Source organism: Stegodyphus dumicola, chromosome 6, assembly GCF_044657685.1.
Source record: "Stegodyphus dumicola isolate Sdum_Otavi_A_Nest chromosome 6, ASM4465768v1".
Taxonomy (NCBI): domain Eukaryota; kingdom Metazoa; phylum Arthropoda; class Arachnida; order Araneae; family Eresidae; genus Stegodyphus; species Stegodyphus dumicola.
The window spans coordinates 115090548-115108175 of NC_140773.1; the positions used below are offsets into that span (position 1 = coordinate 115090548).

Here is a 17628-nt window from a genome sequence, read left to right on the forward strand (position 1 = left end):
TTTGAGAACAAAAGAAGCAAAATAATAGTATAATTTAAAAAGCTGGAGTTAAAATTTTTCTACAAAATTAAATATAAAAATGTAAATTTATTTCCCTATATGCCACTATGACAATTTACTTATATATCAAGAACTTGCTTATATATCAAGAAATAACTTGCTTATATATCAAGAAGTAACTTGCTTATATATCAAGAAGGGCAGCAAGTTCAGGGACTGCCCCAGACGCCAAAATCAATGACCACTCCAGACGGCAAGAGTTACTGATGCCTAAGTTTCATTTGAAATTTGACAAAAAAATTTGAGGAGTAGAGAATGAAATTCGAGGATTCTTAACCGATTTTTCCAGACCATAACCTCTCGAAAACATTTCGGCTTGACAGCATGTAAATCCCCGCAGGATGCAGGAATGCAGCTCGTATATCTTTGAAACAATATAGTTGTCATGAGTGGTAAATTAAAGGAGTAGTACAAAAGATGTGTATAGGCTTTTTGAAACATCCGACACAATGGAGTAACGCCTTATGCACTTCTCATTTATACATCGTTTCATCTCTGCCTCGATTCTTCCTATTCATGCTAATTTTTGTGTCATTTGGTACACAGTTTTTAAATCTATGATTATTTGTTCGTTACGCTTGCTGCTACGATGTCAAGAAACAAAAGAATTTAACTAGAAAACAAACTAAGAAGACGAAATGACGGGAAGGGTTTTTCTGTATCAACGTTGAAAATAACTGTTTCTGGCATGGGGAGCAATGAATGAAAAAGCAGCAACTTGCGAGAAATTAGCTTCGAAAAAAGTTCGATACAAAGCCAGACGGAACTATACATAACGAACATGTGCCAATGTAATGACGTCAAAATTAAGTGCAACTAAAAATTGTTTGAAAATAAATTTCCGGATAAGGCTTGTAAAAGCCGGTAATGAAGAATTACTCCCACCTCCTTTACAAGACGCAATGCATAACATCGACACACTCAAGAAGTTTGTGATAATATTAATAAGGAATTTTATGCTATTATTCAGGATAGGCAACTAAAATAAAGCCAGCATAGGCTTTTCTCATTTTTATGTTGACATACAATTTGAAGCCTTGTGGCTTTAAAAATAAAATATGTAATTTTTTTTAGTAATTTACATATATTAATTTTTTTACATATATTATTTTTAAACCAAATGAAACAGAATGATAAATTTAAATATGCATAATCACAATGATATAATAATATAAAAAGCAATTTCTACAGCCGAAAAGTAAGTATGATAAGAATTCATTACCAGAATTAATTAAAAATCCTTTCCTGCATAGCAATGTTACTACTCGGAATATATAGCTAACATTAATTAGTCACCCATTTTATCAAAGAATTATTGACAAGCACGTTGGAGCCATACATGAGGATGTACATGAGGATCAGTGGCATAGCTAGGGTGGAGCAAGGGGGGACATCTGTCCCCGGGTGCAGCATCCAAGGGGCGCCAAATTGATGCTACAAATTTTAGAATGATATGTTTCCCATTCTTGGAACACAGAAAGGGGCGCAAAATCTTTAGTGTCCCCAGGCGCTGAAAACCTTAACTACGCCTCTGATGAGGATAGTGTTCCTTCAAATTACTTCAACTAAACAGATATTTTCATGAGGTATCTTATCTTGCTATAAATTTTATCAACACCACCTAAAATAGAATTTCATGTTTTATTATGTCACAAAATACTGAACTAAATGGCTGTTAATTATTGATAGAGATAGAATGGGTAATTTAGCTACAGCTTATTAATATAGCTAATTTAGCTATATTAATAAGCTTTAAAGTTTATAAATGATCAAAAGAAAACTAAAATTCTTAAGAGCTTTGAACAAACACAGCACAATTTCAACAATCCAAAGTCAAAAATAGCAAGAAAAAAAGCAAGCCGACATTAAATGCTTCTTTACGGTCACTATGTGTGCATAAAAAGCCCCTAATAAATCAAACTAGTTAGCTTCTGAACACTGGTAGCTCAGTCCGGACTTCGAGTACCTGCGAACGCAGTGGCTGCATGGGCGTTTTCATGGGCCAAAGTTTCCCTTAAAAAGACTTCCACGGAGCATCCCTTCCTTTCCGTGCAGTGCCTAATGGCGAAGCACGTAATAAATAATAATAAATTTTAAAAAAATCAATGCAGTTCAAAAATGGCAGAAAAATCAACAGAAAGAATTCTACTTTATTTGTGAAAGCATTGATTCTTTTATTGTGGTTTTTAGTTTGAGGTCTATGGATTACTTTTAACAGGTTCATGACGCGCGATCGAAAATAAATGATAAACATAATGTAGACGGAAATTTAGTAGTTTTTCAAGCAGATTTTAAGAGCTCTATATAATATAAAATAATAATAACAACAACGTTTTCAAAATGTTTAAGTAACTCATGTATCTACGGGTCAATTATAAGCTTATAAATTCTTTTTAAAAACTCTTGGGTGAATACTGCAATCTCCAAAAAAGGTCAACCCTTGATTTATAAAAATAGCAATAACAGCTTAAATTCAATTTATTATGCATTTTTCAGAAGTCAGAAATTTCACCGCTTGTTGAAATAAAAAAGATCCACCATGATATACAGAACTTTGGGGGGGGGGGTAAAGAATTACACCACAGTTCAAAATATTCATCGACTTTGGTATCAAATTATCTTACGCTTTTATAGATTATTTTATACCTTTGCATTTTTATTAATATATATGCATAAAATTAGTCTCCCTAAAGCTTTATTCGGTGAGTTTAAATGACGTGTTGTTGAGAAGTAGTCTCAAGCACAACAAAGAAACACTTTATTAAAAGAAGAAAGGAAAAGGAAATTTCTGATGTTGAATGGCGGGAAAATAACTATGTTCGCACCAAGCTCTTCTTGGGTTGATGCCTTTTAATGCGGAAACCTACACCAGAGATCCAGTTTAAAACCTGATAGCTTCCTTTTGCGTCAGCTAATTCATCTACATCTTCAGATTCAGGAATGAACTCGTAGGCGCTATCCCGACAAGGTAAACATTTGATCATTGGATAAACTGATAAAGAAATCAATCCTTTTGCTGTACGGTAACATTTAATATTTTGTCTTTATTGATCGACGAGTAATTATCTCTTTGCTGTCTCATTCATTTAATCTGTTTATTTCTATATGTCATACACGTTTCATTTCAACCAGTGAGACAAATGCAAAGAATCTCTTTGACAAATGATAGGAAAGATTAGCATTCTTTTTATTTAATGAATATTCCCATTCCATTTCGGACAAGAAAAGTATAATTAAAATTATTTTCACACGCAAATGATTAAGGAAAATTTGAAGTCTCTCGTACAGCAACTGTGATCAAGGTATATACTCTCGGATAGCAGTTAATCTTTCGGCAACCTTGAGGTACTCTTGTATAGCAAAAGTATCTTATTACGTTTTTGATACAGGATTTATAAGGCTTCCTATATAACAGAGTTACGAATTACAGAACTCATAAACAAAATAAATGCAAAGTATTTCCATGCCTTACCGTGAACAGCCATATGCACAGATCCGGATTCACGTATTCCAGCCATATTTTCAGCCACACAAGCATATCGGCCTTCATCACTCTGGCGAACTTCAGAAATAACCAGATTACCAGGAGGTACGATGCGAATTCTTCCTTTTCCTGCATTCACTACATCCCCGTCTTTTCGCCACCGCACGGTTGGTTCAGGATGTCCTTTGGGAGGAGTGCACTCCAAAGTAGCACTTTCGCCAACTGCAGCCGATACGGACTTTGGCACCACTCGGAAATCTTCTCTAATCACTATGCAAGAAAATAAATAAAATTGTTCATTAAAATATGTTAATAAAAATGTTACATTCTTTAATGCAATTATGTTTCGTTAACTTTTGAAAACTTAATTGCACACTATGTTTACAATTATTACTTCGATCCCTAAACAATGAAACATCATTATAAGAAATTCTTAAAAGTTCGACTCAACGATTTTTCGATGAAACGAAAGCAATGCTTCATGCTTCGAATCTAATTCTTATTCGGCCAGCAATCCACCATATACGATACACATATTATAGATTTCGGGCAACGCATAAAAGCAAATATTCCGAATATTATATATACGGTGTTCTTGCTAGCAAATTTCCGGATTAATTCAAAATTGTGAAATAAAAACTTGCAAACTTCCGGAAGAACAGTATGTCTGCTAAATTTTCAATACATACCGGTCTCTCAAATCTCACCAGAAGACATAAACTAATGAATTTTTTTAAATGCAGCATCACTACACGATGCACCAACTAACTTACGTTCAATGCTTTCTACATACTCAAGCCAACTACATATATTAAAAGTCAGCGTTTCTATTGTTTTTCCCCTTCCCATTCAATATGCAATATAATATTAAAATTCCTTCGCAGTGTTTGGTTTTACCAAACCATAGGTTACTGCAGATTTTCTGCACATATTTAAAGCGAGCTAGGATTTAATAGACGGAACGTTAGGTATATGAGATACCTTTCCAACTTCTCAATGGATTTATTAAGATGCAACCTCACAGTAAGGCAATACTCATCCCTGAATTTTTATACGGATAAACGTTTCATTAATATTTAAACGAGTTTCAAGTTTTACAAATATTACTGAGTCTGAAAATGATTATAGCAACAATTAGAAGATTTATTAATTTAACATTTACTTAATTCACACTATGATCGCTTTACTTGTTATTTGAGAAACAAAGTACATTTTTTCAAATGAGATATCTGCCACTGGAAAAGCAAACCAACTTGTTTTCAGAACTAAATAAAGAAAAATTCAGCGAAGATAGAAACCTATAGAAAGAAAGTGGCTAATCCGTGACTCCTCTCTTAATCAGTCATAAAGAATACCAGATGTAAGATTAAACTTGTTCCATTAAATACAAGTAACAATTGATTAACTGCATTTATGGTAAAGAAACGAATATTCTGTCAGGGGTAGCAATCTAAAATGAACTGCGAAGAAAAGGCCTGGTATATGCATGCGAGATATAAAAAATGTAACTCTAAAACATTAAATTTAGTTTGGCAATAAATTAAAATTTAAAGTTTAATTTAATTTAATAAATATTATATTTATTTTAATTAAAATTTATTTTATATTAATTTTTCCCCATTTTAATTTGACTATCACCCCTTTCTGTTCTAAATTGTTTATAATAATTGTTCTGGACTGTGTCTTTGCATTCCATGCTTGCTTACGTAATTCCCCTGCATTGCGACAGCTCGTATCCAATCGCAAATCCACAATTTAAACAAAGAAATCAAATTTATAAATACCGCTGTTACTACTGCCTGGCCTCTTTTCTACTTTGTTTTGGTGCTAAAATGCATCGCTTTGCTCCTCCGCTTCGCCTTTAATCTAAAAAGATGTAGGGCACACCAGCGGCCGAGCGGTAAAGTCGCTGAACACTGGTAGTTCGGTCCAAGGTTCGAATCCCGCGAACGGGCTGGCTGCATGGGTGTTTTCGTGGTTTTCCCCATGTGTAACGTGTATACGAGCCAGTTTCCCTTAGAAAGTCCTCCAAGAAGGCATCCCCCCTTAGGCAGATAGCCCTAGTGTGCTTTGCCATAATTAAATACACCACCACACCACTAAAAAGATGTAAGCTGTATAAAATTGCGAAACGCATCTTGCTCCCATAAATGATGCCGTGCGAAACCTATTTATGCGTATCAAGGCTTGTCCATAAAAAATATAAAATTATGTGTTTAAATCAACGGCCACGTCTAAAATTCTTATATGCGTTCCCGGACGCATATAAGCATTCACGGCATATAAGCGCCACGCGCATAGGAAAAAATCCGAGCTTGTGATTGCGCGTATTTTCCGATGACATCGTTTTCTCTTGGAGTATTGAAGTTTAGGAGGGATTCTTACGGTTTTGTTTTCCTTGAGTGAGGTGGATGAGTGACACGGGTAAATGTTAAAATTATCGTTTGTTTTCTTTTAACAATAATGTCAGACGAACAATAATGACAGACGAAAAGATTTACTTTCAGCGTTCCGCAGATGGCTTCCTGTTTCATGGAATAATAAAATTATAAACTCCTTTAAAGATACTGTTAATACCAGACGCAAACTTAAGCGCTTAGATTATATAAATAGCAAGATCTAGAATGTAGTACAAAATCAAAACACATTGGATTACCCGACGATTTCGACCTAACTGTAAAGGCACTATGTGCTTGTAAGTATATTATTATTGCAATTTTGCTGCGTTCGTTTCCTTTCACATTGCAGAAAATATTTCCTTTGTAACTGCATATGTTATTTTTATGTTCGCGTCCATGTCTTTCCCATTTCTAATATTCTGTTGTCTAGAATGAAAAAAAAAAAGTGCATTTAGTATTGTCGCTGAGTTTAATACATGTGTATAAGAAAAGGAGCGTCCTTTTCTGATAAACACTATTTTTACACAAAGGTACGAAAGGTATTGCACATTAAAAATGGGCAATATTCATAAAGTAATATTATTCAATTTAAACATACGTATCTTTATTTCTCTAATCCAAATCTATAGCAGTCTAAATTCAAAAATAAATTTTACTCTTCCTGACTGACTACAAATATAGTGAATTTACTGTGTATTACGTATTTTTTCACAACATTTTTTCTATTTACTAAAACTGACTTATCTCATATTTTCGGAGATTTCATGTGCAGAGAATGGGTATATAACGAACATGAAATAATGAATTACTCATAATAATCACCACACGTTTACTATGAGCGGTTTTAAATTAAGAATACATTTATTAAAAATCTCTGCACCTAATAATAATACACATTTACGGATTTAACACACTAGAGGAAATCATTTTTTTTTTTCTCTCTAGGGGAAAAATTCACTAAATTTTTTTAATTTAATTCACCACACTACAGTGACGTAAGAAATGTAATCTCATGGCACCAAAAATACAGCGCACATCATTAACAGTAATAATCTTTTCGATGCTGCTATCAAAATGTAAACAAATGGTATGGAGGTGTGCTTTCGAGTCTAAGCACAGGCTTCCTAAGCGTAGAGGAAATGATCTCATCGGAAGCCATACCCAATCCTGAGGGTGTATTTTTCCCTATGCGTGTGGTGCGGTATAGAATGTTTCTATGCTTCCCGGACAGTTTCGAATCATATCGGCTATTTAAAAATAATTCAGCATCCGACTTGAGAATTGGAAAAACAAGAAAACCGTTTAAACGGAGCCGTTGATTTAAACACATAACTTTATTTTCATAATAGAGCAAGCTTTAACGGGAATGGGATTATTTGCCGTGGCCGTTTCGCCGTCAAGACATATTTTCTTTACAAGACTGTACTATATCTTGTCGCATTATATTAAAGTTGATTTAAATTAATAACTCTGTTTAGTTTAATAATTTAATTTAATTTTATAAACATTTTATATAAAATAATATATCAAATGTTTTTGTGTACAGTTTTATACAAATACACCGTTATACATGACATATTAATTTTAAGAGAGTAATGGTGCTGACTAGATCCCAAAGTAATTCCGTTTTCCATTCCGATTTCATAAAAATGTGAATTTCCTGCTTGTATGAGTGATTTCTCTAAACTAGCCGATTAAAATTTCAAGAAATTTTGGCGAATTATGTAAATATTGTACACGCATAATTTTAAAATCGATAATATAACTTCTTTAATATCATAGGTTTAGCCCCAATTCTCTTTGATACTCACATGATTTTTCAACTAACTATGTGCAATTTCTTTATAACTCATACTTGTAAATAACTATATGTATTACAAGCAACCTTTGTTAAGTGTACAAAAGGTGAATAGACTTATTAAACTAAATAAATTTAATACGAGTATAATACGGCAAGATATAATACAGTCATGTAAAGTAAAATATGCCTTCACTGCGAAACATCCCGGCGAAAAGTCCTAGATCCAACTTTGATATGCATTAACAGATTTCACATATCATCATTTATGGGTGCAAAATGCACCCCACGGTTTTATAGCAGTTGCCCCTCGCTCCCTATTTTTAACTTCGCTAATTTTTCTTCTTCTTTGTGTTACATGTTTGATCAGATAGCCTGGCTCAGTAAAAGTAGGCGGCCAGTGTAACTCTGATTAAAAATCCGGTTATAACCACGTGCAGTGCTGATAAGGACCACGTGTTTCTGAGACTTCTTTCCCTTTATTTTTTTTCTTTCTATGTATTTCTTTCTCCTGATGAGGAGGGACCTTTAGCTGCCCTCGAAATTGATTGAGTGTTTCAATATACTTACTCAAATACAAGGTTGTTTTTACGATTTTGATTGTCACATTAGCTTGTTTCTCTTCTAGTCTATAGATGTGCTCGTGTCTCTTTTCTCTTCACAGATGAGTCCTGGTTCAGATTGGAGAATGATTCAGGTTGTCAGCTGATCTGGAGGGGGAAATGTACCAGATACAACCAATCCCACATTATGGAAAGACACAGTTACAGAGGTGATGAAATAATGGTTTGGGCTGGGATTTCTCTCGGTGGTCATACTATCCTACATTTGTTCCATGGAGGAACTTCGATGGGTGTGAGATATCGAGACGAGATCATTGATCAATATGTCCGCTCATATGTCTCTGCTATTGGTCCTGGATTTCTTGTGATGGGCGATAGTGGGAGAACGCATTGAGCTAGGGTTGCTGAAGGGTCACGATGTGGAGTGGATGGAATGACCAATTCAATCTCCGGGCCTAAATCCAATAAACATCTTTGGGACTACCTTTGGGAGACAGGTTGTTGCTTTAAGTCTTCCTCCAAGATCGTTAGATGAGCTTGAACAAGGATTACTCCGTGCCTGGTCGTTGTCTATTTCACTGACCGACAACTTAATTGACAGCATGGAACAACGTCGTTGCCGTCAATGCACTGCAGCTAGGAGGGGACATGTTCCTTATTAGAGTCCATTTTTGTACTGTTACTCCCACATTTTTCTTCAAAAAACTGTGATGTACTGTTTCTCCAATGTCTCCACTGTTATCTGCCAAGAGTGCAATTTTTTGTTGTAATTCATGTCCGTGTTGAACTTGAGAAACATTTTATGTCGCATTCACTAAAGAACTGATTAGTGAACATGTCCTCTAAATTTGTTGTTTCTATGTTGCTTCATTCTCAAATTAGACACAATAAACATGCTGTTCCTTAACTTCTGGAGGGCAATGTATATCTTGTTCACTTTAAATCTAATTTTGTTTCAGAAAATTTGGAAGTCTGGGGAAAGAGAAAGAGTTTTATTGAAGTATTTCTCATACAGAAAGAAGGTGTAGCAAAAAATGAAAATGAAATATCAAGGCAAATTACTGTTGGATCTGAGATGATGCTTACAAAAGACAATAAAATAAAAGTATCGTTTTTATAATCCGATTTATGTAAAACGTAGGCAATTATGATCAGCTAAATTTCCACGTCTGAAACATTTTTAATGAAAAAAACAGATAAATAAAAATATAAATACTAATTTTTATGTAACGTTTTGAGTTGCATATAATTCCTTCTTTCTCTAAAAACTGGAGAATGCCAAAAATTAAACCTCATACTTGAATTCAATGATGGGGAATCAGTAGGAAAACTTCCAGAAACAATTTTACAGTGAAAGTAGAACATCGTAAAACATAAAATCAAAACTTGCAGTTTAATTCATTGACTTTGGAATTAAACTGCTAAATTTCATTCATGTCACAGAAACGACTCTTTAAGATACGATAATTTAGAATGCAAGGGGAGATAAGTGTCAGACGGATCTCCAAGAAAGCACAACTGATCTTTACAGAACATGCTACATACGTATCAGTCTCGCACGTTGGCGCCTTAGATAGAAAACACTCGTTTATTATTCCAGTCCCATCACAGTCGGAGTAACTTAAAGGAGGAAGACGTGGTAGCAAATGTTATCTGTCCAACCGCAGAAAAATAAATCTTCAGGTTCAAAAGGAGACAGTCAAAACGGTGCACTCTCGCTGATATGGTTTTATAGTGGGAAGAGAAGAGTAAAAGCGAAATCTCTATTTTGAGAAAACATCTCATAGAGGGTAACCATATTCTCTCCTGAAGTAGCAACTATTTGGATCAAAGAGACGCTAAAATTTAAACAAGCAGAGAAAACTACTTCAAAATGCACTCAAGAATTGTTGAATTCAGATGATTTAATTCAAGGCACTTCTCAATTCCCACTGCTTCAAAACAAATTTAGAAATAGTTCATTTCAGAGTTCAGTCTACAAATATAATAAAAACCGATGCTGGAATTTAAACAAACAGAGAAAATGCCTTGAAAATAAATACGAAAACAGTTAATTTAGTTGATTTAATTTGAGACAATTTTCAACTCTTCTAACTTCAAAACAGAATTTAGAAACGGTTTATTTCAGATAAATTAATTTAAGAAAGCTTTTAAGTCTGCAAACATAGTAAAATCAGCAATACAGAGCATTCAATTAAGTTATTCATCTAACACAAGATCATCCTCGACAACGGAATATCAGACCACAGTGGTTGTCTTCACAGCGTTCATCCAGTAAGTAAAGCTCACCTCCGTCTAAGATTTTCCAGTTTAGGACAGTAAAGAGTTTCAAATCATTTTCAGCGTTCTTGAACCATCTCATGGGTCCAGAAAATCTCATTTTACTGACCTAATGTATATAGCATTATATGCATCTGTTCTCGTAAATCCTGCGCATTTCATAAATAAAAGTTTTTTTCTCAGGCATCATCGACTACTGAAATACAGATAAGAATCTTTAAGTCCTAATTCATGCCTCTAAGGAACATGAACATTTTAAAATTCAAGCTTTTCAATAGAAAAACAATATGGAATTACAATACAACACATTAGCATAGGATTCAGAAACGCTAACCTAAATTAACAAATAAAGATAGAGCATGTATTTTTTTAACGAGAGTTAAAAAACAGCATATTTACAAGCTTATACCCCAACTGAAAGTAAAAGTTTAACGATGCCGAACACATTTTATAATTTTTCATCTCGTAGAATGTATTGTTTCTTGATTAAAGTGACTTTTTAGTTTTGAATTGGTAAGCAATTAAATTAACACTCAAGATAAACAAATGAAAGCTATCCCTTTCCCTTCAAGATTACATTACAACAGCACGAAGTTAATCATATTTTATCTTTTTGTTGTTAAATTAGAAACTTAGACACAAAATATAGAAAATTTAATAAATTAAAATAATTTTATAAAGTACGAAAAACTAAATTACTTTCTCACAGGATAGTATAAAAGTCTTCCTCTAAAATAAGTTTCCAGAGATAAAAGATACGTGATTAGACGAAACATTAGTGAAATTTCTCAGTAACGCTTATCAGATTATGCTGAAGCTTAGTCAGTTAGTAATTCAAAATGGAAGGGTAAGTGAATTTTAAAAATCAAAGTTATGGGAACTCAGTAATTGCAAAAAAGTAAAATATTTGATAAAAATAATATTTTTTTCATTCGAAATAAATTTTTGGATGATTTGGATTTCGATTATTTGAGTAAAGTTATTTGAATATCCCGGCCGCCGTCTACCTAAAAGGATGTTTAACGGAAAGTGACTCGTATTCACGATACTCACGGAGAAGAAAAAAACTACAAAACCCCCCATCGGATTTAAAAGAATGAAATAAACTAATTATGCTATGGTCATATTAATGTATTTTAATTTTACATATGGCTTCTCCCAACAGAAGAGGGATTTCAGAAATACATATATTTCAAGAGGATGAGACTGCTAACTCTTAACTATTATTGCTACGACTAACCGAAAATTAACTGTTACACATCCTTAAAAGAATAGATTAAAGTTCCTTTTTTAATTTATTTACTTATAATTTGTTAATAATTCGTAGATTTCAAAATTCAATTTGATTATTACATGAATAAAATGTAACTGCTCTACTGTAATATGTTGCAACGCATTACTGTTTTTATTTGTTTTTTGTACGTGTTTGTTTTCAAAATTTGATCCTCCAGTTTTTCATGTGTATTTAGTGGTTTTTACCTAGCAGTTATGTCATGGGCAATGAGGATGGCGAATTCCAGTCCCAAAGATTTTCATTTTATCATCAACAACAACAACAACAAAAAAATTCTGATGTGGAACACCACAGGACTTCCTTGCACGCCTAGTAAATTATACACATTTTTGCTGCACTTCATTTAAGCTTATTTTGTCAAATTATTCTATCTTAGTTAACTGATCCGTCAAGGCAAGTTGAAAATGACATCAAATATTGCAAACTTTGAAATTAAATATCTAAGTCAAATTTTGTCGGACAGCAGTCAAAGCTTCTATGACTTTATTTCTTTATAACTAGTACAAAAGTTTCCTAAATATAAGTGTAGGAACCGAGAGACCACATTACAAGTTAAATTTCGTTATTTGCTCAATATATATATTCGTATATATAAATTGGAAATATTCAAAAGATGGATATTTTCGTCATTTAAAATACTTCCAGAATTAGAAGTATATGACTACAACCAACGATTGCGAAAAAAGAAAAGGTAAGGGGAATTGGTATATAATTTGTAATTTTTTTAAGTTTTTCATTTTACAAGTGTTTCTGGAAAAAAGATAGGTTTCTTCAAGTATTCTGGAAAAAAGATAGGTTTCTTCAAGTATTCTGGAAAAAATATAGGGTTCTTCAAGTACAAGGAAAAACGATGGGTTTCTTCAAGTATATCTAAAAAGTAGTAGGCTTTTTCTAGGTTTTAAATTCCTTTCCTGTTTGTTTTTATATATATATAAGATAAAAAAAATAATGTCTATCAAAATTAGAATTTAAACTAGCAGTAAACCCTTAATTTCCTATCTCTATTCTAGATATCATAATCATAACTTTTCTGGACAGCGTCATTTCTAGATTAATCCATCTTGCATGGTTTGCGTAACGATGACGACATAAATAATTCGAAACCTAAACTCACAATTTCGAGAACTGAAACCGCTCTAACCTAAACCATAACTTCTCTTGTGGAGCCTCCATACCGGGTAATTGCGCGGCTTTTAGCTTCAGCTGTCCTGCACTCAAGATGCTACTTCGCTCCGTTTGCTTTGTCGTACTGCTAATTATATAAAATGAGATACTCTATATAAAATTCTGAGGCCCAAGATCATGTGTGATGAAAAATATGTTTTGATAACTAGTTCATATCAACCAATAAAAGTTATATTCAATTCGACCACGTTTGTCTGCAAGTCTCTCCTTCGAATGTTATCTTTCTAACTATGCAGTAAAGTCTCCCCAGGATATATAACCATCGTCAATCTGTTGCAGCTTACTCCAAGTCATCGTATTACATACTTTTATATATATATATATATATATATATAAATAATTTATTTATGAGAAGAGTTTTGTATATTATCTCAAGTTCACGAACTGTCAAAATGGATATTTCCGTGGAAATATGATATCCGAAATTTTTCGTGATTATAACACTTCCTTTACTTCGTACAAAGAGGTAAAAATGAGTTTTGTGCTAGATAGAATGTATAATTTTGAATTAGTTTACGTAAAAAACCCAGTTACAATACACATGATGCATACATTTTAAAGCGGTATTTCCCAAACGTTTGAGCTAGTGCCCCATATGTATCTAACCCCGACTCACTGGAACCGACAAAGTTATATATATATATATATACACGAGTATATTGAATGACAGTTATAAATTAATTAGTAATTTTTGGTAAAAATTTATACCGGAAAAAGAGAAAAAAGCACTTCGAAACGTTTTGCGATCCACACTTCGACAACTACTGCCCGAAAGAACTACATCAGTTATGAATTATAGTCTTACATCGGAATCTGCCTGTTTTTCTTTCAGATAATTACATCTCTTTCTTACTCGGATAAACGTCATTTCAAATGAACCAAATAAAATAAAATAAATTTTCATTCTCACGGATTAGTTTCTGCTTAACGTCAAACACCATCTGCCCATTCCGTGCATTCAAAATAAATTACACGCAGCCTCAGGACAATATATTTGGTAACTAATTTTCATTATCATAGCTTGGTTGCTGCATTACTACGTTTGATTAACGCCAGCTGTCGACTACGTACCCACTTCTCAATCATATTAGTTAATCATATTTATGCATGAGGAGATTCTGCCACACATCGAATATGAACGCATTAATTTTTTTTACATATTACATATATATATATAAGTATGCGAGTGTGCTAGTAAGTATACGTAAATATAGTTAGGGTAACTGGTTAAGATTACCATACCTGGCAAAATAAATTATTGTAATATTTAAAATCTACTTCACTAGTAATCGGTAATAATAATTCCTCTGATTGCTCAAAGAGGAATGAATCATTTCAGCTGTCTTCTGTTGCGAAAAAGAATAAAATCGTAGTTTCAAAGCTTAACTGAATATTCATCGATGAAACTGCTTAACAAGCAATTTCATAACGTTTCATAAAGTCAGTGGCAATCTGCTTTTGAATTAAGAATTGCTAAAGGCTACATATTTTTAATCAGAACCACAAATTCAAGCTAGAGAGAAACTTACTAAGCACATAACCTGACATCACTGAAACCACATCAGAAAATATTTTTAAAATGCATAAACGCGTTCATGCGGAAAATTTCTAAAATCAGCAAAACTTATAAACGCAGACCCTGACTGAGTTTCATTTGTTGCTCGAACTACTATAATTTTTAATACGGGAAGTTAATAAAACTGGCAGGTTTGGCATAAAGTTATATTTTGAAATCGGTTATGTAAGAATTTACGAAATGAATACTTTCAAAATGTGAAACTATTCACTATTATCACTGAACACACATTTGTGACTGAACACAGTACAAGGCATTTGCTCCCTCCTTTCTGCACGCCCTCGTGGTGTTGGAAGTATAGTCGAAGCGTATTCTAGATATCCAGGGTTCGAGTCTCGGCGAGGGCAAGTACGGATTTCTTCAGTTTCCTGACATCGAATCACTCTACAAATAATACCTGGAAAAAAAAAAGGGGGGATGGATGATTACTCGTGACCACTAGGATCTGGCAATTGGGCCCCCTAATCTTCAGACGCCCTTTAAAAGGGGGTATATATAAGATATTTTCTTCCTCCTTTCCTCATGCCTTCGTAGTGTAATTGGAAGCATATTCGACGCGCATTCGAAAGGTCCAACGAGGGACATGACATATTTTTCCCTCTTGCTTCTTCCCCCCCCCAAAAAAAAACGTAATGACTCTGACAGATTAGATTCCATGCAAGAGGTTGGGGTGGGGTGGGGTGGTGTGGAACTAGCGATTTCCTTAAATTTCTTGCTCATTTGTGCCATTAACTGTTAGAAAATTTTAATGCCTCAAACAGCATAACAAGCACTTGAACGGGTTTAACAGTCTAACAGTACAGCGAATACGTCTCGGCAGATTATATCTGAAAATTAAACCGCTTTAAAAATTCAAAAACACCTCAATCTCATGCGGTGACTAGAGAGACCACAAGAGAACTCACTGCTTTATAAGTTACAGTACTATCGGTCATAATTTAAGCATGGCTCCTTTTTTACAAATAGGATCGTCGAACTATGAAAGTGAATATCTTGCGAAACAGTGAAATAAGATCGAATGAGACTTTCAAAGTTCAGCTGAATATTCATCAACGAAACTGTTTAACAAACCGTAATTCCCTTCTTTTTCCTTTGTTACATGCGTAAGACGAGAAAGAGCCTTTGACTTGTTGCCAAGAATCTGTGTTCTTCGAAATATAACATTCTGATTACTACTGCATTTTATAAAAAAAAAAAAAAAAAAAAAAAAAAAAAAAAAAACAAATAATGGAATAAAAAGAATGGATTAGTAACGCTTCCTGTTTTGCTGAATGAATTACAAAAGGTATTGCTGAATGTTCTATATATTTATAACCTGTAATGGTAAGTGATTTGGGAATGATGCAGACAAATGATGCAGCATACTACAAAAACATTTGGAAGTCATGATATGCTGCAGATGCAGAACGAAGAAGTTGCAGTCGTATCCGGATTTAAATAATTCCCTTTTTATTTCTCGTTGACATATATTTTTAGAACAACATAAATGATTGGCCGCAATTAGCGGATCTCTTCCTTAAAAACTATATCGGTACCCTTATATTGATAAAAGTATAATTTTGATGAGAGACGAAGCAGCAAGCCATTCAGCAAGAGAAGAGAAAGCGCCGAATTTCAAAACAGAGGCATCGTTAAAAAGAAGAAAGATTTTGGTTTTCAACTCTCATTTCAACTCTCAATGCTATTAAAAGTTTCAATATTGGCTGGATGACTTCGAGTTTGCAATATGTAAAGAATGGAAAGGGGAAATATATAAATTAAACTCGAGAGTTAAGGACTGTTGCAAATTAAAGTCAGAATTTTACTTTACATTTTTTTTTTTTTTTTAAATCTTACAAGATAAAATACTGTGCAGTATTCATGGAGGAGAATACAGAATGTTGAAACTGTAATGAACAGCAAACTTGGCAGTCGAGACATATTAAATATTCATCTTTACTTCAATTGACCTTTGCAGCCACAATTTACTTGGCACTCTAATCGTGCCTATTCAAGAACATTTACAATTTTGACGCTGCAGCGATAGGAAGAGAGCAGCCAGGCAGCGACTTAACGAGAACTGAGGTAGTAGCAAAAATGCGCAGTTATCCCACAAATACCGTAATTATAAGATTTTTCAAACCCAATGAATGCTGCTGAAAATCTGGGTTAGTAATATAACAGCCTACTCTCATTCACATCAATATGCATACGATATCCATTTGAACAAGCTCTAAGGTTTAAAGTTATTTTATGAGCTTCAGCAAATTTCTAAGATATTTATCTTTTTTCGGGAGTAGATTCAAAATTAATTTTCGAATTTTTAATGGCAAATGCCTTTTGAAGCAGCCAAGATAACAAAACGTCGAAATAACACAAATTTTAAGGAAGCGTTACTGAAGAATTCAAACAGACGATTCTTAGTTGTTGCCTGTTAAGCAAAATAATGTCATAAATTTGCAAATGTATTCATTGAGTTTACTTTGTTGGAGGTAACGGCACGGACCGAAGAATTTTCGGACATGATTTTCCCTCTCTAAAAAAAAGGAGATCTTAATTTTTTAAGCTTAATATTTTATTTTAAATTTGTGGTGCAAGAAAGAAGCCTAGGTCATTGCATACTTTAAAAAACATCATGTTTTACAACTGTATGTTTATGAGTTTAAGATACTGAGATCATTCTCCGAAACATAAAATATCTCACGTGAGATACTGCACTATTGATTACTATTGTCAGAGTATGAATCTATTCGAGTCAATGTATTATAAAGGGCGCAGTGTGACGCAAGAGGTGGTTCCGATAATGATTATAAAGAGGAAACGCAAAACATCTTATTCGAAGATATTGTTTCGTATGTAGAAACTATAAGAAAAGGAAAGAAAATCATAATGAATTATGAAATAAAAGCTTGATTATTTAATGATAAATTTATTTCAGGAGAATAGAGATTTTCGAAAAAGAATAACAATGTTTTTCAGCGGTACATTTTTTAAACAAAAACCTATGTCA

General features: G+C 33.5%; 1 protein-coding gene across 6 annotated transcripts in view; it reads right to left on the reverse strand.

The window, feature by feature from the left end:
- The window catches only part of LOC118204281 (roundabout homolog 1-like), a 239073-nt gene that overhangs the window by 80442 nt on the left and 141003 nt on the right, over window positions 1-17628 (reverse strand). For all 6 annotated transcript variants that reach the window (XM_085818850.1, XM_085818849.1, XM_085818847.1 and 3 more), the window contains exon 3: window positions 3533-3814. In XM_085818850.1, coding sequence (XP_085674976.1) covers window positions 3533-3814 — 282 coding nt within the window. The remainder of the gene's footprint in view (window positions 1-3532; window positions 3815-17628) is intronic.